The 19992-nt window shown below is 41.0% G+C and overlaps 1 protein-coding gene across 1 annotated transcript in view; it reads right to left on the reverse strand.

The window, feature by feature from the left end:
- Positions 1-19992, reverse strand: part of CLVS2 (clavesin 2) — a 54323-nt gene that overhangs the window by 3251 nt on the left and 31080 nt on the right. Inside the window, exons 3-4 of the mRNA XM_057409468.1 lie at positions 6397-6507; positions 3092-3312 (exon numbers count right to left, since the gene is read on the reverse strand). Of these exons, the coding sequence (XP_057265451.1) occupies positions 3092-3312; positions 6397-6507 (332 nt within the window). The remainder of the gene's footprint in view (positions 1-3091; positions 3313-6396; positions 6508-19992) is intronic.

The raw sequence follows: 19992 nt of genomic DNA on the forward strand, positions 1-19992 counted from the left end.
AAAGCTTGGTTTGTGGATATAGGAGCAAATGGTAGAATAAAATGGATCCTGTTTTCTTCAGCACACGACAGAGGACAAAGTAAGCTGTCTTTTTTACTGACTTAGGCACTGACCCTCTAACAGAAGGTTACATGGAACCAGGCTGGTAAAGAAGATACAATTCAGCCACCCAGCTGGCTAATGGCACACTGCAATTAGTGGCACGTGTTAGCTGGAAGCACAAGTTGCTTCTTTTCTGAATAGAACTTCAATGCAACAGTGAGACATCCTGAGCCAGCCCTAGGGAATTCTGCCATGGCCAGTAGAATTTATGGAGCAGTGGACCTATCTGTCAAACTCACTTACCACCTCAACTAAATAGAACAAGAAAGGCTGGTAAGGGCAAATTCAATGATGATTGTAAAAATTTCCCAGGTTCTCTGATTCAGCACAATGTGTGATGGAAAAAGAGGAAACCCCAGCCTCCAGCAAAAATTAAAATACTTCAGTAAAAACAAAGTCTGTAGTGTTAATATGAGGTCTTACATCACCCGTGTCTCAGCTTGTAAAAAGCACACTTCTTGGGTACAGTAAAAACAACACCTTTTAGACATTTCCTTCAGTGAGATGAATCTCATGCTAGAATCTCATGCCTATTTCTCGTCTATAAAGAAGATTGGGATGGCTAGAGCACATGTATGTCTCTACAACATAGGCATCTATTTTTGACCCGTGGAAGCACACTGTGACTGCACTATTGCTACAGACTTGTCCATTTGGAAGGCTCCAGCACTGAGAAAACTGACGTCTCCTGAGATATGCATACAGAGTCAGTTGCTCACTCTTCTAAACTAATATCATCTACGAAAAACCAATGAATGATGCTGACAGCAAGAGACAATTTGGTCTTCCACAAAAAAATCTGAACACAACTTCAAAATCACAAAAACCTATTTGAATTACAGCCTAGGTGAAAACTTTTTCTGATAATACTACATTCTCTTACTAATACTAAATGAAGAAAATTAGCTTTTAAAATCTGATGGTCTGTCTTGTGATAAACATAGTTAAAATTTATTTTTTAATTGAAGTTGTACCACAACCCTTATCTAGAACACTCTTCAGATCACTGAATTTAAAATTTCTTTTTTTAAAAATCTTCACATGGTACCATGACAATGCAAAGCTGATTGAAAATTTGCTGGTGGGAAGCTGTACTCCTGGAAAATCCAGTTCATTAAGGTCAAAAATGCTATGGAAGCATACTAATTTCAAGAATTCTGAACTGACTGTAAGTACTAATAGGCGGCTGAGTCTCTTCCTCAGCTGCCAATGTCTGAGCAGCAAAGGTTTCCAGTTCTCATCCGGGGAACTGAAGGGGAGCCAGAAAGGCTGGAAAACTGGCCTCAAATTCTCAGTGAGGCAGATCTGTCCATAAATTCCCAGGGCCTCCAAACTCCCCGATGGCAAGGCGAATGTGAAAATGGAACTGAACAAATCCTCATCTATGACTTGCAAGCTCAGGAGCCCTAGTGCCTTGAAGAAGAAGGAGAAATAATTTTGATTCTGTTTTCAATCAGCATTTACTGCTCTGCTTCATTCCATTCAGCAGCAATTTATGAATGAAGGTATGTAAAAGGAAAAACATTTGTGTAAGTCTACAGCACCTTTTGTCTGCATCTCCCAAATAATTTCACAGACATTACTGAATAAATTCTCCCAAAACACAGTAGGACAGGATTGTACTACAGTCCCATAGCAGAGGTGAGGGACCAAAGTCACACACAGATACTCTGCAAAGTTGATCAACACAGATATCTGCCCTACAGGGTTAGATGAGAAAAGGATGGCAGGTCTCCAGTTGGTTTCTTCAGCCATGAGCCACTGGTGGACACAGCCACAGGCTAAACATGACTGCTGAGACAGCTACCTACTTCATACCCACCCAGTGTCTTGCTATTTCCCACTTTCGATGCACAGCAGGGGTTTTTGCAACACAAAATCCTTAAACTTCACTGTTTCTTTCCTTTTTTATTCCTATGGCAATCTCCTGTTGTCTCTTCCCTATTTCCCCAAAAATACCTCCCTTTAAAATTGCACTGTCCTCCCCAATCTGTGCAACATTTTCCAGCCAAAATCATCTTCCTGTCTGAGGAGTCTGAAAATATTTTGTCTTGTTTTATCTGCTTCCAGAGACTCTCTCGCTTTTACATCAAATGCCATCTCCTGAAACTGAATTCTCAGGATATCGTATTCATATCTTATTTTAATGAGCTTATATATCAGTTTGTGCCCTGTTTGTTCTCTTCTGACTCATTGTTAGGCCTACCCTCTGCGAGCTGCACTCTGACTTTTGCTGCTCTGCTCAACCTTTTTTATCACATTGCTGTAATTTTTCCCCTTTCTCTTCTACTGACCTGGCAAGGTTGGACCAGGTTTACCCCTCCCAAGTGAATCACCTCACTGCTTCCATAGTTACTGGAGAGGTAACTAATCTCTACCTATACTTTCCTTTATTTTGAATGGTAAAATACAGCAGCAATTACACTGTACCTTCTCAAATAGAATATAATAATGCCAGGATGTTTACCAGACTTGAGTATAACAAAGGTACTGATTTTTGTCCTGGTTCTCCTTATTACATTTTCTCAAGTTGTGTGCAGTCACTGTGACTAACATGTTTACAGCATGTTCACATGCTGTAAATGCCCTGGCACCTAAAAGTTGGTGGATACCAGGCACTGGGCTATGATGAAAGTAAGAGTTATCATCACCACCCAGCTGGATAATTGGCCCTCCGAGCCAAGGCTCACTCCAGCTAGCACTGCCTCTCTTACATGTACTGCACGCTGGGGTGGGATATCAGCTTATTCCAAACACACTACTTCATACACTACTTATATGGCACTGCAGAAATAATTAGTTGCACTGAGCTCACATGTATAATAATCAATTCTATGGCTCATAATCAACAGTGATTTTCTTTAAAAAGGAAAAAAGCAGTCCTCGTGTAACAGTAAACTGAGGGAACTATCTGCAGCTTCATAAAAGAAAAGAAAGGCAAATGTTAACTTTATGGCAATCCTAGAAGACCACAGTACCTTTAACTCACCTTTTCATCGATTTGGGAGAGAGGTCCTTTTCTACATCTTTTGCTGGAGTATTGTAGGAGTCCGCATTGCATTCACTGTCATCATCGTATTCATGGTCAAGCAGTGTTCTTGCCCATGTCCCCATGTCATAGGGGGGTAACATTCCTCCAAACTCTGAAGGCAGGATCTCGGGGTGTATTAGCTGATGCAGGCTGTTGAGGTTATTACCATGCAGGAATATCTGTATGTACACATGCAGGTAAAAACAAAGCAGTCTCATAAAAATAGTCAAAGCCCAAATTACATCATCATTATTAGAGGATATTGTACAGTTACAATATTCTTGCTGTGTTGGGCTAACAGATATGGCCACCAAGGCACATATCACCCCTGTCATAAGCATGGTTATACTATGTTCATAAACCTACAAAGTGATTAAAGCATAAATGACTTAAAATGTTTGCAGTGCAAGGGGCTTAAGGAGAGTAAGAACTGATGTCTAAGAACTAGATGGATGGAAGATTAGATAGACAGACTGCCTGTCTGTTATTTGCTCTAATTCTGTGAATTAAATTAATAAATTAAGAACATAATAAATAAAATTAATATTCACTATATATATTAAGGAATATATATTCATTTTCAGCATTCAGCCGTAAGTTCTATAAGTAAGATAAATAGTACAGGGTAATGAAAACTCCACTGGAAAGATTTAAAGATTTTCTTCCTTAATATAGTGGTATGAGGAACTACTATCCATACTTGACAATATATGAAATAAGTAATAACAGTAAAATAATCCCTGTGACAACAATGAGGGAATAGTTAATGGACTATTTGATATTTTCCATCAATGTTCTCATAGAATGATTTTCACATATGCTTTACACATACCTGGTAGTGTTCAAGGCCAGATTCGACAGGGCCTTGAGTGACCTGGTCTAGTGTGAGGTGTCCCTGTACATGGCATGGGGCTTGGAAATAGATGATCTTAAGGTCCTTTCCAACCCTAACTATTCTATGATACTATGATTCTGTGATTATGACATGTACGTATATAAATACTTGTATTTATGTTTATTGTTTCTCCTCAGATATCTGGAATGTGTGATCAATGAGCACTAGAAAGAGAGCACCTCTGGATTTAGACAGCCTTCTCTGACAGGTACTAGGGACCTGCAAGCTTTCCACTGGGAGAAAATGTCTACTCTTGGGTATGGATGCACAGAATGCTCACAGCAGCTGTTTTTAGAAATGCAAGTAAAATGGGCCAGGATTCACCCTTTGGGATTAGGAGTTCACATCCATATGGTTAAACTCCTTTCATCTTGAGAACAAGTTCACCTCATCCATACTTCTCACTGGTCCATGCCATCCCCAATTTGTTCCTGGGCAATGTCTAAGAAAGTACCATCTGGCACTGGCCAGTGCCCTGACAAAAAATGTCCATAGAATTAAACAGTAGGAATGGCAGTGCCCAACCCTTTTTAAATGACTAGCACAGAAGCAGCCAAGGTAGGATGTTGCCTCTTAGGAGCTGTACACTGCCTCTTGTTCCTCACAGGTCAGCAGAGGTGTGAGCACAGACAGTTGAGCACTATCAGTTCACATTCCGCTTCACCTTGGAGGGACCCCTTGACAGGGGTATAACCCCTATTTATCAAAAGTCAAATTCAAAAGGATGAAAGACAAAAAGACCAAATACATGCTTGTCTTGCACTATTTCAGCCCATCTTCCAGTCAGCTGGGAAGACAGGAAGCTTAATATGACCATGCAAGCCCAATAATGTTCTTCCGTGACAGAAAGAAATATATCCTTGTGTGAAAGAACAAATATTAATGGTGAAAGTAATTTGTTTTATGGTGCCTTTCCAACAGAGTGTTTCAGTTTTTAGCAATTGTTTTTATACATGCCTAGTACTGACATTTATTAGAATATAGCCATCAGTTGCAAATCCACCAGACATATTAAAAAATACAAAATAATTCAGGATAAGCAAAACAGATAAATAATGATCCTGATGAAATTCTGAGGAAAATTCTGCTTGGTTTGGTTTGGGGGCTTTTTTCAACAATGATTTGTTCTACTTCTTATGGTAGTTTTAAAGCTGATTTTAAATCTTATGTGCCAGGCATAACTTTCACATTTTGACATTAAGTTTTGGACTCTAAATCAATATTTAACCACCAGAATACTTCTTATAGGTATTCACTATAGACAAAAACAGTTGTAAATAGTCAGTGTTTCTGAAAACACATGCCACTGATTCAGACGTCTAAATAAAAATTTAGATGTTAACTGATAAGCACCCATGTTCAACTGCCTTGTCACTTATTTTTAATGTTATAATGTGCCTGTGAGCTGTACTTTACTCCCTGGTTATGCATATACAGCACTTGACTTAAAAAGGGCTCAAACATATCTGGCACTATAATATTCTTTGTTGAAGCTGTAGTCAACTGAGTGCAACTGAACCCTGCAAAATGGGTTTCCATTTGCATATTTATAACAGATATTACATAAAAGGCTTTGTGATCTATAGTTCAAAACCTGTGAATAACAGAGGCCTCTCAAGCAGAATCTGTCAGTAAAATTCAGTTACTTGCCAAGGACCATTGTGGCCCTTGTAGACTGTTTGAGGAGTAAAAATGCAGAGTCGCTTAGAGAGCTGATCCCATTGAAAAAAAAAAAAAAGGATCATCACATTCTTTGTAGTGGCTTTGCACATGATGCTGATTGTGTTTTCCTGGGTGACAAATTTCCTGTTACAGAAATAATATCATCCTCTGTGCTATCACCACCAAGCTCTAACTTAATTGCATTGATGCAAATGCTGCAAATTCAGCAACATCTCAGAGACTGCTGATGTACAGATGCATCTACCCAAATTCCTTTTCATTGGCTTTATTCAAATCAGTATCTGCAAACTACTATATACCAGCTGTGTATTTTAGTTCATGCTAATGTCAAGGAAATCACATGAGGAAATGACTTTGTACTCACTACGTCTTTTCTTAAAAAGAAAGACACAAATAATTGTAATGGAAATTGAATATAATCTTAATAGTAATGGTAATGTTGGCAATATTTTTTATATAACCCCCAGGAGAAAGCACATGCTTACATTAAAATACATTTAAATGCTTGACTGTGTCCTTAAAGGAATGTGCTCTGTAAGTTTCCAAAACAGTTACCCTTTACAGCGCCAATGTATTTAAATGCTTCCCACCAATAGCAAGCTGGTATATTGTGTATATCTACTCTAATAGGGTATGATACACCTGCTTGAACAACTGCCAGGTAATAGACAATTAAACAGAATACCCTTTTTCGTGTCTTCTCCTTTAGAAAGGGACGTATAACTGTGTAGAGGGCATGGATATACCACGGCTGATTGACAAAATGTATTCCTCCAAACCGAGCTGGAAAGCTGTCCTGTATGTCAAAAAACAAATACATAAAATGAGAGTTGGCTTTCAAGAGAAGTTACCCACACATCAAATAATTATTTTTTTCCTGAATGCTTTAGTTTTAATAATAAACCTTAAAAAAAGAAGAAATGTTCTTCAGAATTGTTGAGTTCCAACCTTCCATACCAAGCAGCAACACACCCTGGACAGAGCAGTGAGGAAGCGTGCTAAGGCAGCTATGGTATTCAAATAACAGCATGGCATTTCTAACTTCCAGAAATGATTTAAATATTCATGATTTGGCCATAATCCATCTATGAAATATAATTTTCTCTCTTCCCCTTCTATGGACTACATTAATTTTTAACTGCAACCATCTCAGATCTTCCACTGCCATTGAAGGGCACTAGAAATGTCCCTCTCGTTTCCACCTCAAAAAAAAAAAAAAAAGTGTAAATCTAAACTACTACTCAAAATGTCTCTAATATCCTCCATATTTCATACAACCGAGAATGCATTACACATCATGCATAAACTGTTATGCAATATCCATGACAGTAATTCTTGTCACATAGTCAGAGGCTTTCTGGTAGCTTAAATGTAGGGAATCTGTATTGCATGATAATGTAGGAATCTGATAATGTAGGAATCTGTATTGAAACAAGAACGTCTCTCCGTGCTGAAAAATACAAGGGCATACAACTCACTACAGAAGATTATGATCTGCATTTTCAGTTTCTAACTCAAGAGAATACACCAGAGAGTTAGGTAGGTGAGAATGTGGGGCAAGGCCAGCCTACAAGGCCACATAGGAAAAGGGGGTCGACTTTGCACCTTAAGACTGCCTCTGATAAGAAAGAAAGAAGGGTCATTGTAGTAGGGGATTCCCTTCTGAGAGGAACAGAGGGCCCGATATGCAGAGTTGACCCTCATCATAGGGAAGTGTGTAGTCTGCCTGGAGCCCAGATCAGGGATATCACCAGGGCGCTCCCCAACCTGGTGCACCCGACAGACTACTACCCGCTGCTGGTCTTCCAGACAGGTGAGGGGGAAGCTGCTTCCCGCAGTCTGAGGGGGATGAAGAAAGACTACAGGGCCTTGGGGTGGATGGTGAAAGAGTCTGGGGCTCAAGTGATCTTCTCCTCACTCCTTCCATCTTCCACTGATGTGGGAAGGAATGGGAAGATTCAGTTCATGAACAATTGGCTTCGAGACTGGTGCTACAGGCAGGGCTTTGGATTCTTTGATAACAGCTGGCTTTATAGGGCACCAGTCTGGACAATGACAAGTGAGGAAGGTTTGTCTCACAGAGGGAAAAGGATGCTGGGGCACGAATTAGCAGGGCTCATTTGGAGAGCTTTAAACTAGATTCGAAGGGGGATGGGGTTGTAGCTGGGCTTGCCCCAGTGGGGCAGCACTCCAGAATTGATGAAGACTGGGAGGCCTCCTATAATCCTAGGGTGAAATCGGTGTGCTCAGCTCGCTCCCTGAAATGCCTGTACACCAATGCGCGCAGCATGGGAAATAAGCAGGAGGAGTTGGAAACCTGTGTTAAGTCAGGAGACTATGATCTGGTGGCAATTACAGAGACGTGGTGGGACAGCTCACATGACTGGAACGTAGTCATGGAGGGCTATGTCCTTTTCAGAAAAGACAGGCCAGCCAGGCGGGGTGGTGGGGTTGCTCTTTATGTGTGGGAGCAACTACAATGCACCGAGTTCTGTCCAGGGACAGATGACGAGCGAGTTGAGAGTCTGTGGGTGAGAATTAAGGGGCAGGCTGGCAGGGGGGATCCTGTTGTGGGTGTCTGTTACAGACCACCAGATCAGGGTGAGGAAACTAACAAGGCCTTCTACAGGCAGCTGAGAGCGGCCTCACAGTCACAGGCCATGGTCGTCGTGGGGGATTTTAACTTCCCTGATGTTTGCTGGAAGGACCACTCGGCAACCCAGCCGCAGTCCAGGAGGTTCCTCCAGTGTATGGATGATAACTTCCTCCTGCAAATGGTGGATGAGCCCACCAGGAGAGGAGCGCTGCTGGATCTCATCCTCACTAACAAGGAAGATCTGGTTGAAGCAGTAAGGGTTGAGGGCTACCTTGGTTGCAGCGACCACAAGATGGTGGAGTTCAGGATCTTGTGTGGTAGGACTAGTAGAATACCAAGTAGAATTGCAACCCTGGACTTTAGCAGGGCAAACTTTGGCCTTTTCAAGCAATTGCTGGGGGAAATCCCATGGGCAAGGCTGCTTGAAGGTAAAGGGGCCCAAGATAGTTGGTTGGCATTCAAGGATTGCTTTTTCCGTGCTCAAGATCGGAGCATCCCGACACATAGGAAGTCAAGGAAGAGGGCCAAGAGACCTGCGTGGCTAAATAGGGAATTGCTGGGTATGCTCAAGTGGAAGAGGAGAGTTTACAGGTCATGGAAGGAGGGGCTGGCCACTTGGGAGGAATATAAGGGTGCTGCTAGAGGATGTAGGAAGGCAGCTAGGAGGACTAAGGCATCCTTCGAATTAAACCTGGCGAGAAGGGTCAAGGACAGCAAAAAGAGCTTTTTCAAATACATGGTAGACAAAACTAACACCAGAGGCAATGTAGGCCCACTGATGAATGGGATGGGTGCCCTGGTGACAGAAGATACAGAGATGGCAGAGTTACTGAATGCCTTCTTTGTCTCTGTCTACTCTGCTGCAGGCAGTCCTGAAGAGCCCTGTACCCCTGAGACCTTAGATGAAGTCAGGTCGACGGAGCGGTTTGCCTTAGTCGATGAGGAATGGGTTAGAGATCAGTTGAGCAATCTGGACATCCATAAATCCATGGGTCCAGATGGGATGCACCCGCGGGTGCTGAGGGAACTGGCGGAAGTCATTGCTAGACCACTCTCCATCATCTTTACCAAGTCTTGGGAAACGGGAGAGGTGCCTGAGGACTGGAGGAAAGCAAATGTCACTCCAGCCTTCAAAAAGGGCAAGAAAGAGGACCCGGGTAACTATAGACCGGTCAGCCTCACCTCCATCCCTGGGAAAGTGATGGAACACCTTATCCTTGGTGCCATCTTAAGGCATATCAAGGATAAGAGGGTTATGAGGGGCAGTCAACATGGCTTCACCAAGGGGAAGTCATGCTTGACCAATCTCTTAGCCTTTTATGAGGAAATAACACGGTGGATGGATGATGGCAGAGCGGTGGATGTGGTCTACCTTGACTTCAGCAAAGCATTTGACACAGTCTCCCACAGCATCCTCACAGCTAAATTGAGGAAGTGTGGACTGGATGATCAGGTAGTGAGGTGGACTGTGAACTGGCTGAAGGAGAGAAGCCAGAGAGTTGTAGTCTATGGGGCTGAGTCTAGTTGGAGGCCTGTAACTAGTGGAGTGCCTCAAGGGTCAGTACTGGGACCGGTATTATTTAATATATTCATCAACGATTTAGATGAGGGAATTGAGTGTACTATCAGCAAGTTTGCTGATGACACTAAGCTGGGAGGAGTGGCTGACACGCCAGAAGGCTGTGCTGCCATCCAGCGAGACCTGGACAGGCTGGAGAGTTGGGCAGGGAATAACTTGATGAAATATAACAAGGGAAAGTGTAGAGTCCTGCTTCTGGGCAGGAACAACCCCAGGTTCCAGTATAGGTTGGGAAACAACCTGTTAGAGAGCAGTGTAGGGGAGAGGGACCTGGGGGTCCTAGTGGACGACAGGATGACCATGAGCCAACACTGTGCCCTTGTGGCTAAGAAGGCCAATAGCATCCTGGGGTGTATTAGAAAGGGGGTTGTTAGTAGGTCGAGAGAGGTCCTCCTTCCCCTCTACTCTGCCCTGGTGAGACCGCATCTGGAATATTGTGTCCAGTTCTGGGCCCCTCAGTTCAAGAAGGACAGGGAGCTGCTGGAGAGAGTCCAGCGCAGGGCAACTAAGATGATTAAGGGAGTGGAGCATCTCCCTTATGAGGAAAGACTGAGGGAGCTGGGTCTCTATAGTTTGGAGAAGAGGAGACTGAGGGGTGACCTTATAAGTGTCTATAAATATATAAAGGGGGAGTGTCACGAAGATGGAGCCAGGCTCTACTCAGTGGCAAACAATGGTAGGACAAGGGGTAATGGGTACAAACTGGAACACAAGAGGTTCCACTTAAACTTGAGAAGAAACTTCTTCTCAGTGAGGGTGACGGAACACTGGAACAGGCTGCCCAGGGAGGTTGTGGAGTCTCCTTCCCTGGAGACATTCAAAACCTGTCTGGACACATTCCTGTGTAACATTATCTAGGTGTTCCTGCTCCGGCAGGGGGATTGGACTAGATGATCTTTCGAGGTCCCTTCCAATCTCTAGCATACTGTGATACTGTGATACTTTGAGTTTGGTAGCATGAAGAAGGCAACCACTCTGTCCTGGATACTTCTGCCAAATTCATTGCATGTCCTCATTTTGTCTTTGCGACGTTTATCACACGCACAAACAATGCAATAAGCTGCTGCCACCTCCTTTCTTGCCTAGAGTTACAGCACTGAACAAGGAAGCAAGAGGTGTAAACAGCCCTGTAAATTGACACATGTCCCCATTTGTTTTCAGGTTATGTAATTCGAAGCATACTGATTTAAGGTCATACAGCACATAGCAAAAAAATGACCAGAAAAAAGCATAAGCTGTATCAACCAATCAAGAACTGTCAGATAAGGAAACCAAGAACTGTAGGAAGAAAATCTTTCATGAAATGTTTCCAGATAGAAATATACTTTGAAAAAGTGCATGTTCCAAGAAAGCTCCTTAGTTCTGGGGATGCGTAGCCTGTGGGAATAATGAAGCCTGAAGACATCACTCTCTCCTCTCAAAAATACCACACAAATGCCAGCAGGCATTCCTAACCCAGAGGTCTCTACAGGAGGGCAACACCTGTCTCCAAATTGCAACTACTTGGTGGATTATCAGATGCAGTCAAGGAGGCAGCACCTTAACAATAATCTACAGGGAGGCTGAAAGCTACAACACGCATCACTAACATCTGGCTGGCCACAGCACAACAGTCAATGCCATTAACAGCCTATGTTACAGGTTTTCTCCAGAAACAGGTTATTAACAAGAGCTTTGAAATGTCATCTTCACCGACATTCCTGTCAGAGCTGAGTAAACGTCAAGCAGGATGGTTGATAATTTGACATGTAATTCACCCTCGTTCAATATCGGAAATCTCCAAACACCATTTTGAGAACACAACTTCTAATGTACAAAAGGTAGTAACTTATGTCCCTCTCACAGCAATCCAGCAAATCCATTAGGAAGGATAAATCACTGGCTGACACCTTAACCTTTAGTTGCAGGAGACACCATTCATCTACAGAAGGCTGCGTTTATTTCGTTTATTGTGGCTGCTGCTCCAGAAAAGAAGTCTGGTGCAGCATGTTGTGTACCATGCAGGAAAGCATTCGTACCATACACTAGAGCTGCAGAAGACATCTTGTGCTAGCTTCATCTAGATGTCTATAAAGATAATTCTCAAGGTCAGGTTGGACAGAGCTCTGAGCAACCTTTTCTAGTGGGAGATGTCCCTGCTCATTGCAGGGGGGTTGGGCTAGGTGACATTTAAAAGCCCCTTCCAACTCAAACTATTCTATGATTCTGTATCTTTGGAGTTAACTCTGGAATGGTAACTGTGTTAAGGTTTATGGGGATCACTTTTATAATGTAGATATTAGGGAAGACAGCAAAGCAAACCAGCAATTCCTGGCTGCATGCCTTCTTGCATGATTTTGTAACCTTTTAAATTAATACAAGTGCCCAAAAAGTTACACATACCAAGTTATGAAATGTTTGTTCTTTATTGCTCAAAAAATGTCTCACACAGAAACTGAGGACAACCTGTGAATGCAAGATCTCAAAAACCATGCACACACAAAGACTCAGAGCAGAGAGCCAAAGGTATTTGTATTCTACCATGGGCTCAGAATGGATGACTCGTCAGTACTCAGTATCTTTAAAAGATATTGAACTTCTAGCAGATAATAGGGAGTATCTTTAGAAAGCACCACTTTGACACTTTCACGATCTTTTCCTGAATCTTGGAAACCGCTTAGGTGGAGGATCATGAACATATGTAGAATGATCCTCAAATAGAAGATGCCGCTTGACATTAAAAGCCAATTTGTCTCAGTGTTTTTCAGCAATACTAAAGGCATTTTCCAGAACTGACTAATCAGGTACTTATCAATTTCTGTGACTGAACTGACATGCCCAAATTCAGGATCACTTCCTAAGGTGTAATTAGGAACCCCCAAAATTTGGGCCTGGAAAGAAAAAGGGTGACTTCGTGATTCTGCATTGAATACAGTGTTGGGACTAGAACTCAAAAGCTGCTGAATGCAGATCCCTAAACCCAATCTCAACAGCACCTGGTGAGAAAATGAAAAAGTAGAATAAGCAACTACAGTGGCTGGGGAAACGCGTCAGAAGGTTGCTTGGGTCTTCTCAGTCGTATCTGACTACCACATGGGGACTTGCCAGACAGATGGCCATCCTACACAAACAGCAGGTAGGAATTTCTTGTATATCACTGATCCTTGTTAATTTTTTATGTAGATTAAGTCACAAGTGTGGTGGCAGTCACAACTGCCACTGTAGATACATTGCACTTCAACACAAAAGCCTGTAACCCATGAATCACATGTATTCTAAGTAAAAGGAATCCCATGCCAAAAAAAAATAAGAAATGGAGATCAGCCATGAAGTGAGCTATGGGCTTGACTGGAAAAGTAATAAATCTGATGGGGTATTACTAAACCACTATAAAGAACAAATTATATATACACTGTGTGGAGTTTTTTAGTGTTCGCAATAATCTGTTTATGCAGCAGAGCACAACCTGACTCAATGAACACAGTTTAGGCCATTGCCATGGCATGGACACGGAAGCAGGTAGTTACTATAGGGATCACAGCCTTTGTGATACAAGGCTTACAAGTGACAATTAATAGTGGGCTGCCAAAGAACAGGCAGACCCCTACACTGCTGTTTGCAGGACTGGGTGACTACCAGTACACGGCAGTAACTGACCTCTCCTCAAACATCTATAAGCCAGTGTTGGAGAATGATCCCAAGCAAACTGCCTCACTAACTTTCCATCTCTGATAACATGGCTCTGCTCACTCACAGCACAGCAGTTTTACGTCCCTGCCACATGACATAATTTGTGCAGCATGACATATTTTATACAATCTGTCTCTACAAGATTCCTCTCCAAGGACCCAGCTGCTGTTGTCTGCTACCACCCCTGCTAAGAAGCCAGGTTTCCACTTTCTGGGAACCACAGAACCACCTTGTGCTGGGCTTAGCTGTCACTTGACCCAGTTCTCAGGGTTTCACAGAGAGTCCCACTCTCTGCTGTGGCCAGCAGAAACTCTTAAGGTACATGTAATGACAGCAAAATCAGTATACGACATTGTCAACAGTACCTAAGAGAGGAAAGTGTCAAATTCGTACTGAAATCAGTGTGAGTCTTCTTAGTGGTGTCAGAACTGTTACCACAGAGAAAATAAAAATGATCCACCTTTTTTATCATTACCAAATGTAAAAAAAATAACTTCTTAAAGGCCACAGCATTCTCCAATCCTTCGGTATCATGTCTATATTTTAAGCTCTGAATTTTGTTTTTAAAGAATTAGCCCTGCCAGCTGAAGTCAACAGCAGAGTCAAATTTGTTTGCGCAGCTCTTAGAAGTGAAGTCCTAGAAGCTTCTGGGATGGCTGTGTGCCCAGAGTGCACTGGCAGCCTAAGCCACATCAGGTCCTCACAAGCATGCGCATCACTCGCAGACAGCCCATCTATAAACATCTTGCTGCATACTAACAATGCAAGAGTGCTTGGGCACATATGCTCTGGGGTCATGTTTGAGGGTTTGCTGTCCTTATGCAGTTAACTGGTTTTGCAGACAGTCTAGAGGCATCCTTCAAAAAAGTGTCTAGGCAAATAAAATGGACACACTCATACGCTTTACTTAAGACTGTGCTTGAGTGCTGTGATGAATTCAGGCCATAGCATCTGCAGGCAGCAAGAGGCTACAGAGTCAAAACTGTGCAAACTGTATCTTTGTAACAAAAATTACAAGTTCAAAGATAGCGTACTAAACTATTAATATCTTAAATGTCACTTAACAGTTATTCCTGAAGATAATAAATTCAGGTCTCCTCCAGCTATTCCAAAAAGTCAAGTACTTCAGGAAGAAAAGAAAGAAAAAAAATCATTTATGATGAACCAAAATAGTATCTTCATAATGGAAAGTTCCACTAGAAGGATACTGAAACATTCTATCTGATGCAAGATGCAGCATGACTAAACTTAATTTTTAGCATGTTAAGCAGGAAACTGTGGAAAATCACAGAAAGAAAAGGCTCTGATTAGAAGGAATATTCCACTTCCTTAGTACTCCAGGAGTTGAATTACCAGAGGAACCAAGAGCCACTGCCATCCACATCAGGAAAGGAAACCCAAGTCCTGCTCCCAAACTATAACTTTCACTACAGGTATGAAATAACAAGACATTCCTAATACCAGACTTCCTGCAAGCATCCATCCTTGACAAGGCTAATTGCAATGTCTCAAAATAAAACAACTTGCATGGCAAGACTGATCACCTATGCTCAAGGCATGACTTTAGACTGAGATACTATCCAGTCGTATGTTAAGATGATAAACTGGAAAGTGAATCTGTGGAGTCTAAAAACTTTGGATTGGTTTATTTATGGAAACAAATACTGGAAGGCAGATGCTACCTACAAACACACTATGGAGAATAAACAGCAGGTAAGGAAAGACCCTTTCAAAACAAACAAAAACACTGACATCTAAACAAATGAGAAAAAGGTCACCATGAACACAGCTAGACTGGAAAGTGGTAGACAGCTTTGAATCATCAAACATCCAGTAATTCTAGTGGTGGGAATAAACAGCCTAAACTCATTTTGAGACAAAGATTACTAAATCATGAGGAAGTTAAGCACCATATTGTCTGTAACAACAGGAGACTTCACCTTTCTCCCTCTGTGTCAAAGCTCTTTAAGGTTCAGATCCAAGAAAAATTTCAGATTTCAATGTTGCTGAAATTTTGTGTGATCCCTGGAATAGCTGTGTTAATGATTTCCCTTGGCAAGACTATGACGTTGTTCTCTCCTAGCTTGAGCTTTTCATTTTTATTAAACAATGCTGAACCATTTCTAAGACAAAGTGTGCCCAAATAAATCTGTTACTGTGTTCAACCAAAAGAGCACTACCTAAAGGCAAATTAATATCATTCAATGACATTCCTACAAAATAAGATTTAATTATCTAGAACTGGAAGTTGTCATTTTGCTAAGAAGCTTCCAGTGAAGCAATTTGACTTTTGGCAATCTTCCTTTTCATTTCTATTAGTCATTTTATCTTACAACTCATACAGAAACACGCTAAATTGAATGAGATGAGGAGATGGTATCCATCCAGTGAGAATATTGCTCTTTTTATTGAAGTATCTGTTTTAATTTCAAATAATCTTCCATCTTTCATTTCAATATGATACTCATTTAAAAAAATATATTGGTTAAATTAATTAGGTGGATAGGGCTATAAAAGCTGTCTGACCACATATGTCTGCATGTTTATATATAAATATAATAAAAAATCTACATAGATTTTGTACTTCCATTATTTGGATAAAAGGCTCAGATCATGCTCTTTTTTCTTTTTTCTTTTTTTTTTTATTAGATTGGCTTCATAAAGGAAATATTTTGTACAAACCCTCTCATTTTCATTAGAAATTACTTTATTTTTGCAAATTAACCTCAAGAAGTCTTGGCTTTATATTTTTTAGTATTTTAATTAGAAATTGTGTGAAATTCATTTAGCAATTTTTGCTTGTTTTGACAGGGGCTTGGGCTTTTGGGTACTTTTTTTTTTTTCCTTTGGCTCACTTGTTTAGTTTCAACCTGGAAAAATAAAGGCTTTAATTTTAAAAAGGAAATGAAAAATGCTGATTTCCAAGGACAATTCTTTTTTCAATTACCAACACTGTCTCTTTTTTAATTCTAAGTAACACTTCATTTGGAATGTGAGATATTAAAAAGGGTGAAAAATACCAAAACTTTTTCAAAGTGTGAGGCTATTTTCCAGATTAGCAAACCCAGAACAACAGTAAGAAAGATGGCAGAAGCAGGTTCTTCTATCCTGTTTTATTTTCCATTGATGAAATCATTCTTTGCAATATGCAATTATCAGACGGTAATTTCTTCTACAGAAATTCTCACTGGGGGAAAAAAATATCCATTTCCAGACAGCTTGTGAATGTCTTATTAGATTAAGATTATAGACTAATGGAAATAACACTGTAGTGCAAACTCCTGTACGTAAGTATATTAACAATACCTTCACAATACTGGTGGAATAAAAATAATGTAGAAAATCACTGTTCATAAAACCTCCATATTCAAATTCCTAAAGGCAGAGGTGTTTGGCCAGGGACTGTATAGAAGGAGATGAAATGCCACACCACTATCTCAGCTTGTACCACCCGCATCCTGAAATCAGTGAGGCTACTCTGATGCCCAAACAGCCCTTGGTGTCTGCCAAGACCCCTGACCACAGGATTACTGCCATGATGTAAGGAGACTATATAGCACCATATCTAGAATTGCCTTAAGTGAGATACACTTATTTGTTCTATTTTATTCAACCAAAATATGATTTCTTGTGCTGTCTCACATTTCCTTCAAGCAGAAGGAAGGAATGGAAACCTGGGGATAATGTTAAGACAATGACTTAGAGAAACAATGACAAGGCAGAAACCATAGAATATAAGGCAAAAGTGACGAGCAGAAGAAAAGAGGAGAGATTAAATTGAAAGTAATTCAGTGAGGGATATCAAGATATTACTATGGTGCACAAGAGAAAAACATATTAATCATGTTCCTTTTCTCTCTCCTCTTCAAAACTTGCACAGAAAGGCAGAGAAAGAGAAACGTAAAATATTCCTACATGGAGGACCCATGTTTTATAGTCATATGTCATGACTGATTTTGCAGACCTAAACTCAAACAGGATAACTAAATACCATATTTTATGCCTTCCATATAATTTTTGCCTATCACAGCAACTAACAATTTCCCTGAAGAACCAGAGCCAGCCTACGGATTTTTAGTTCTGGGTTGGCTTCAGCCAAAATTTGCAAGAAGCTACATTTGAACTCACTATCTTTAGTGGTATATCAGTATACCGCTCCTGGCAATGGGGTGCAGGTCTGGATAGGGTGAACAGAGATTCTGCACAGAGGCAAAAATGCAAGTTTCCTTGTTGTGGCAGCTTTCAAACAACGCTGCACAGCTTTGCAATGCCCACAGATTAATGAGTTAAAAGATACCAATTCTCCAGCCAGAACATTCACTTTTTTTTTCCTGTATATTGAGAACTTGTAAGCCATTTCCTACAATTTATTATCCAAAGCTCCTCCAAAAATACAGCTCTCCGTTTCAGACAGAATGCCTTAAAATTGGATTACCACTTTATCAGTTTCAATTTACAATAATACAATAGACTGAAAACTGTAGTGATTCAAGAGTTATTTCACGAGCCATATGTTTCCTTATAGTATGAAGAATCAATCTTCATCGCTACAGTAGACACTAAGATCAGTAATCATTTTAGCCATCCAATTTTAATCTGTCACTCCATGCAAATGAGAGTCCTGAGAATTTAACTGAACTGTAAAATTGGAGGGATACTGATTTAAGAAAAATCAGCTGAGGACAGCCACTGAGATCTAGAGTGTAGAATAATTAAGCTTTAAATTACTGGGGAAATTGAATAACTGCCCTGAGATCCAGTAATAAGTATTATGTTTTATTAAAAGTAGAGGTATCGTGAACTATGCAGCATACAAATTTTCAAGAGGTCAGTTCCCAAAAGTACAGAACTATTTCCAGTTCCAAAAAGTGTTCAAATGTCTTTGTCATAGTACAGAATGGAGATTTATTTCAGCCTTTCAGCTTCAAGAAAGTCTTAGTATGAACTGCTCAGCTGCGCTTTATCTGAGACAGCCCTTGGTGTCTTGAAAAGATACGGTTTCTTATGAGGTAACTGAAGTTCAGCTTTCCCCTTCTTCTGCACTCCTGAATGCCTGCTGGTGGTACACACACATAAAATGGTCCTGGGAGCCCAGGGAATTTCAATATTGTTTAAGGAAGAATTGTCATTCTGATTATTACTCTAGAGGATCATCAATCACTGTTGTTGAATTCTAACTTCAGATACCAATCCCCTGTCTTTTTAAAGCCGTATAAGCATGGCTGTCTCTGTGTTAGCTGCTACTGAGGAAACCCTGCCAATAAAAAACAAAGATTCACAGTGACTGGGCAAATAAATCATTATTTGCTTTATCATACATATCTAGGACAAAGCTAATTTGTTTATTGTGCTAACAGGATATGTCAGTAATGAAGAAGTGTGATGCTATAGTCTATCCTAAAATCACACTTCTGGAACTCTTGAAAAATCATATCCAAGGAGTTGGAAGATCAAAAACAGAAATGCAAATCTCTTCTTGCTAAGATAAAAGTGGAATCCATGTAAATCCCTTCTTAGCAAAAGAAAATAACAGTAGCTTCAGTCCAGGTTGCATAGATGCCCACACAGAAAAGAACTGAGTTCTGAAACCATCCAGAACTCTGGGTACAGTGCTGGGCTCCCCAGTATAAACCAGGCAGGGACATACTGGAGCGAGTCCAGCAAAGGGCCATGAAGATGACGAAAGGATTGGAGCATCCTTCATATGAACAGAGGCTGAGAGAGCTGGGAATGTCCAGCATGGAGGAGAGAAAACTCAGGGGGATCGTACCAATATACATATAAATACCTGAAGGGAGGACAGAAGCCAGGGCCAAGCACTTTTTGGTGGTGCCCAGTGACTACACCAGGGACAAGGGGGCAAACCAAAACACAGGAGGGTCCTTCTGAATATAAGAAAACCACGTAAGAATGCACAGTTCCAAATCAGTCAGGCACTGATGAAAGATACAAAATCACTGAGGTTACGTATGATCTTTTTAGCTGGTACTTTCCAAAAACACTTCACTTCCCAAAGCTGTGCTATTTTTGAAGGTCGTCATCAGCCAAAGCAACCAATGTGATGACAGACTTCTCAAACTAAATTAAAAAAAAACTGATTTTCAGGTAGATGTTAATATTTACCCTGTGTAATATACTCAAAGTGCTTTGCTTGCTTGAGATCACTCATCTTCCCAACACAAGTGACTGCTGGAAACATTCATGGCTTACTCCACCTAGACAAAGACTTACTTTACTTGAAAACCCTGAAACTTCATGCACCGTACTCTCTGAACCAGGATTTACAAAATGTAGTAATTGCCAAGCTGTCTGCACTACAGTGACCAGGCTCAGTTTCCAAAAGCTGGGAATGAGACACTCCCCTGTTCTGGCTCAAACACCCACCTGTAAGCCCGGCTTTTCAGAAATGTCAGAGGGCAACACAGGCAGCTCACAGA

Source organism: Pezoporus wallicus, unplaced genomic scaffold, assembly GCF_028554395.1.
Source record: "Pezoporus wallicus isolate ANWC-B61680 ecotype Strahan unplaced genomic scaffold, APGP_CSIRO_Pwel_v1 contig_3817, whole genome shotgun sequence".
In the NCBI taxonomy this organism is placed as follows: domain Eukaryota; kingdom Metazoa; phylum Chordata; class Aves; order Psittaciformes; family Psittacidae; genus Pezoporus; species Pezoporus wallicus.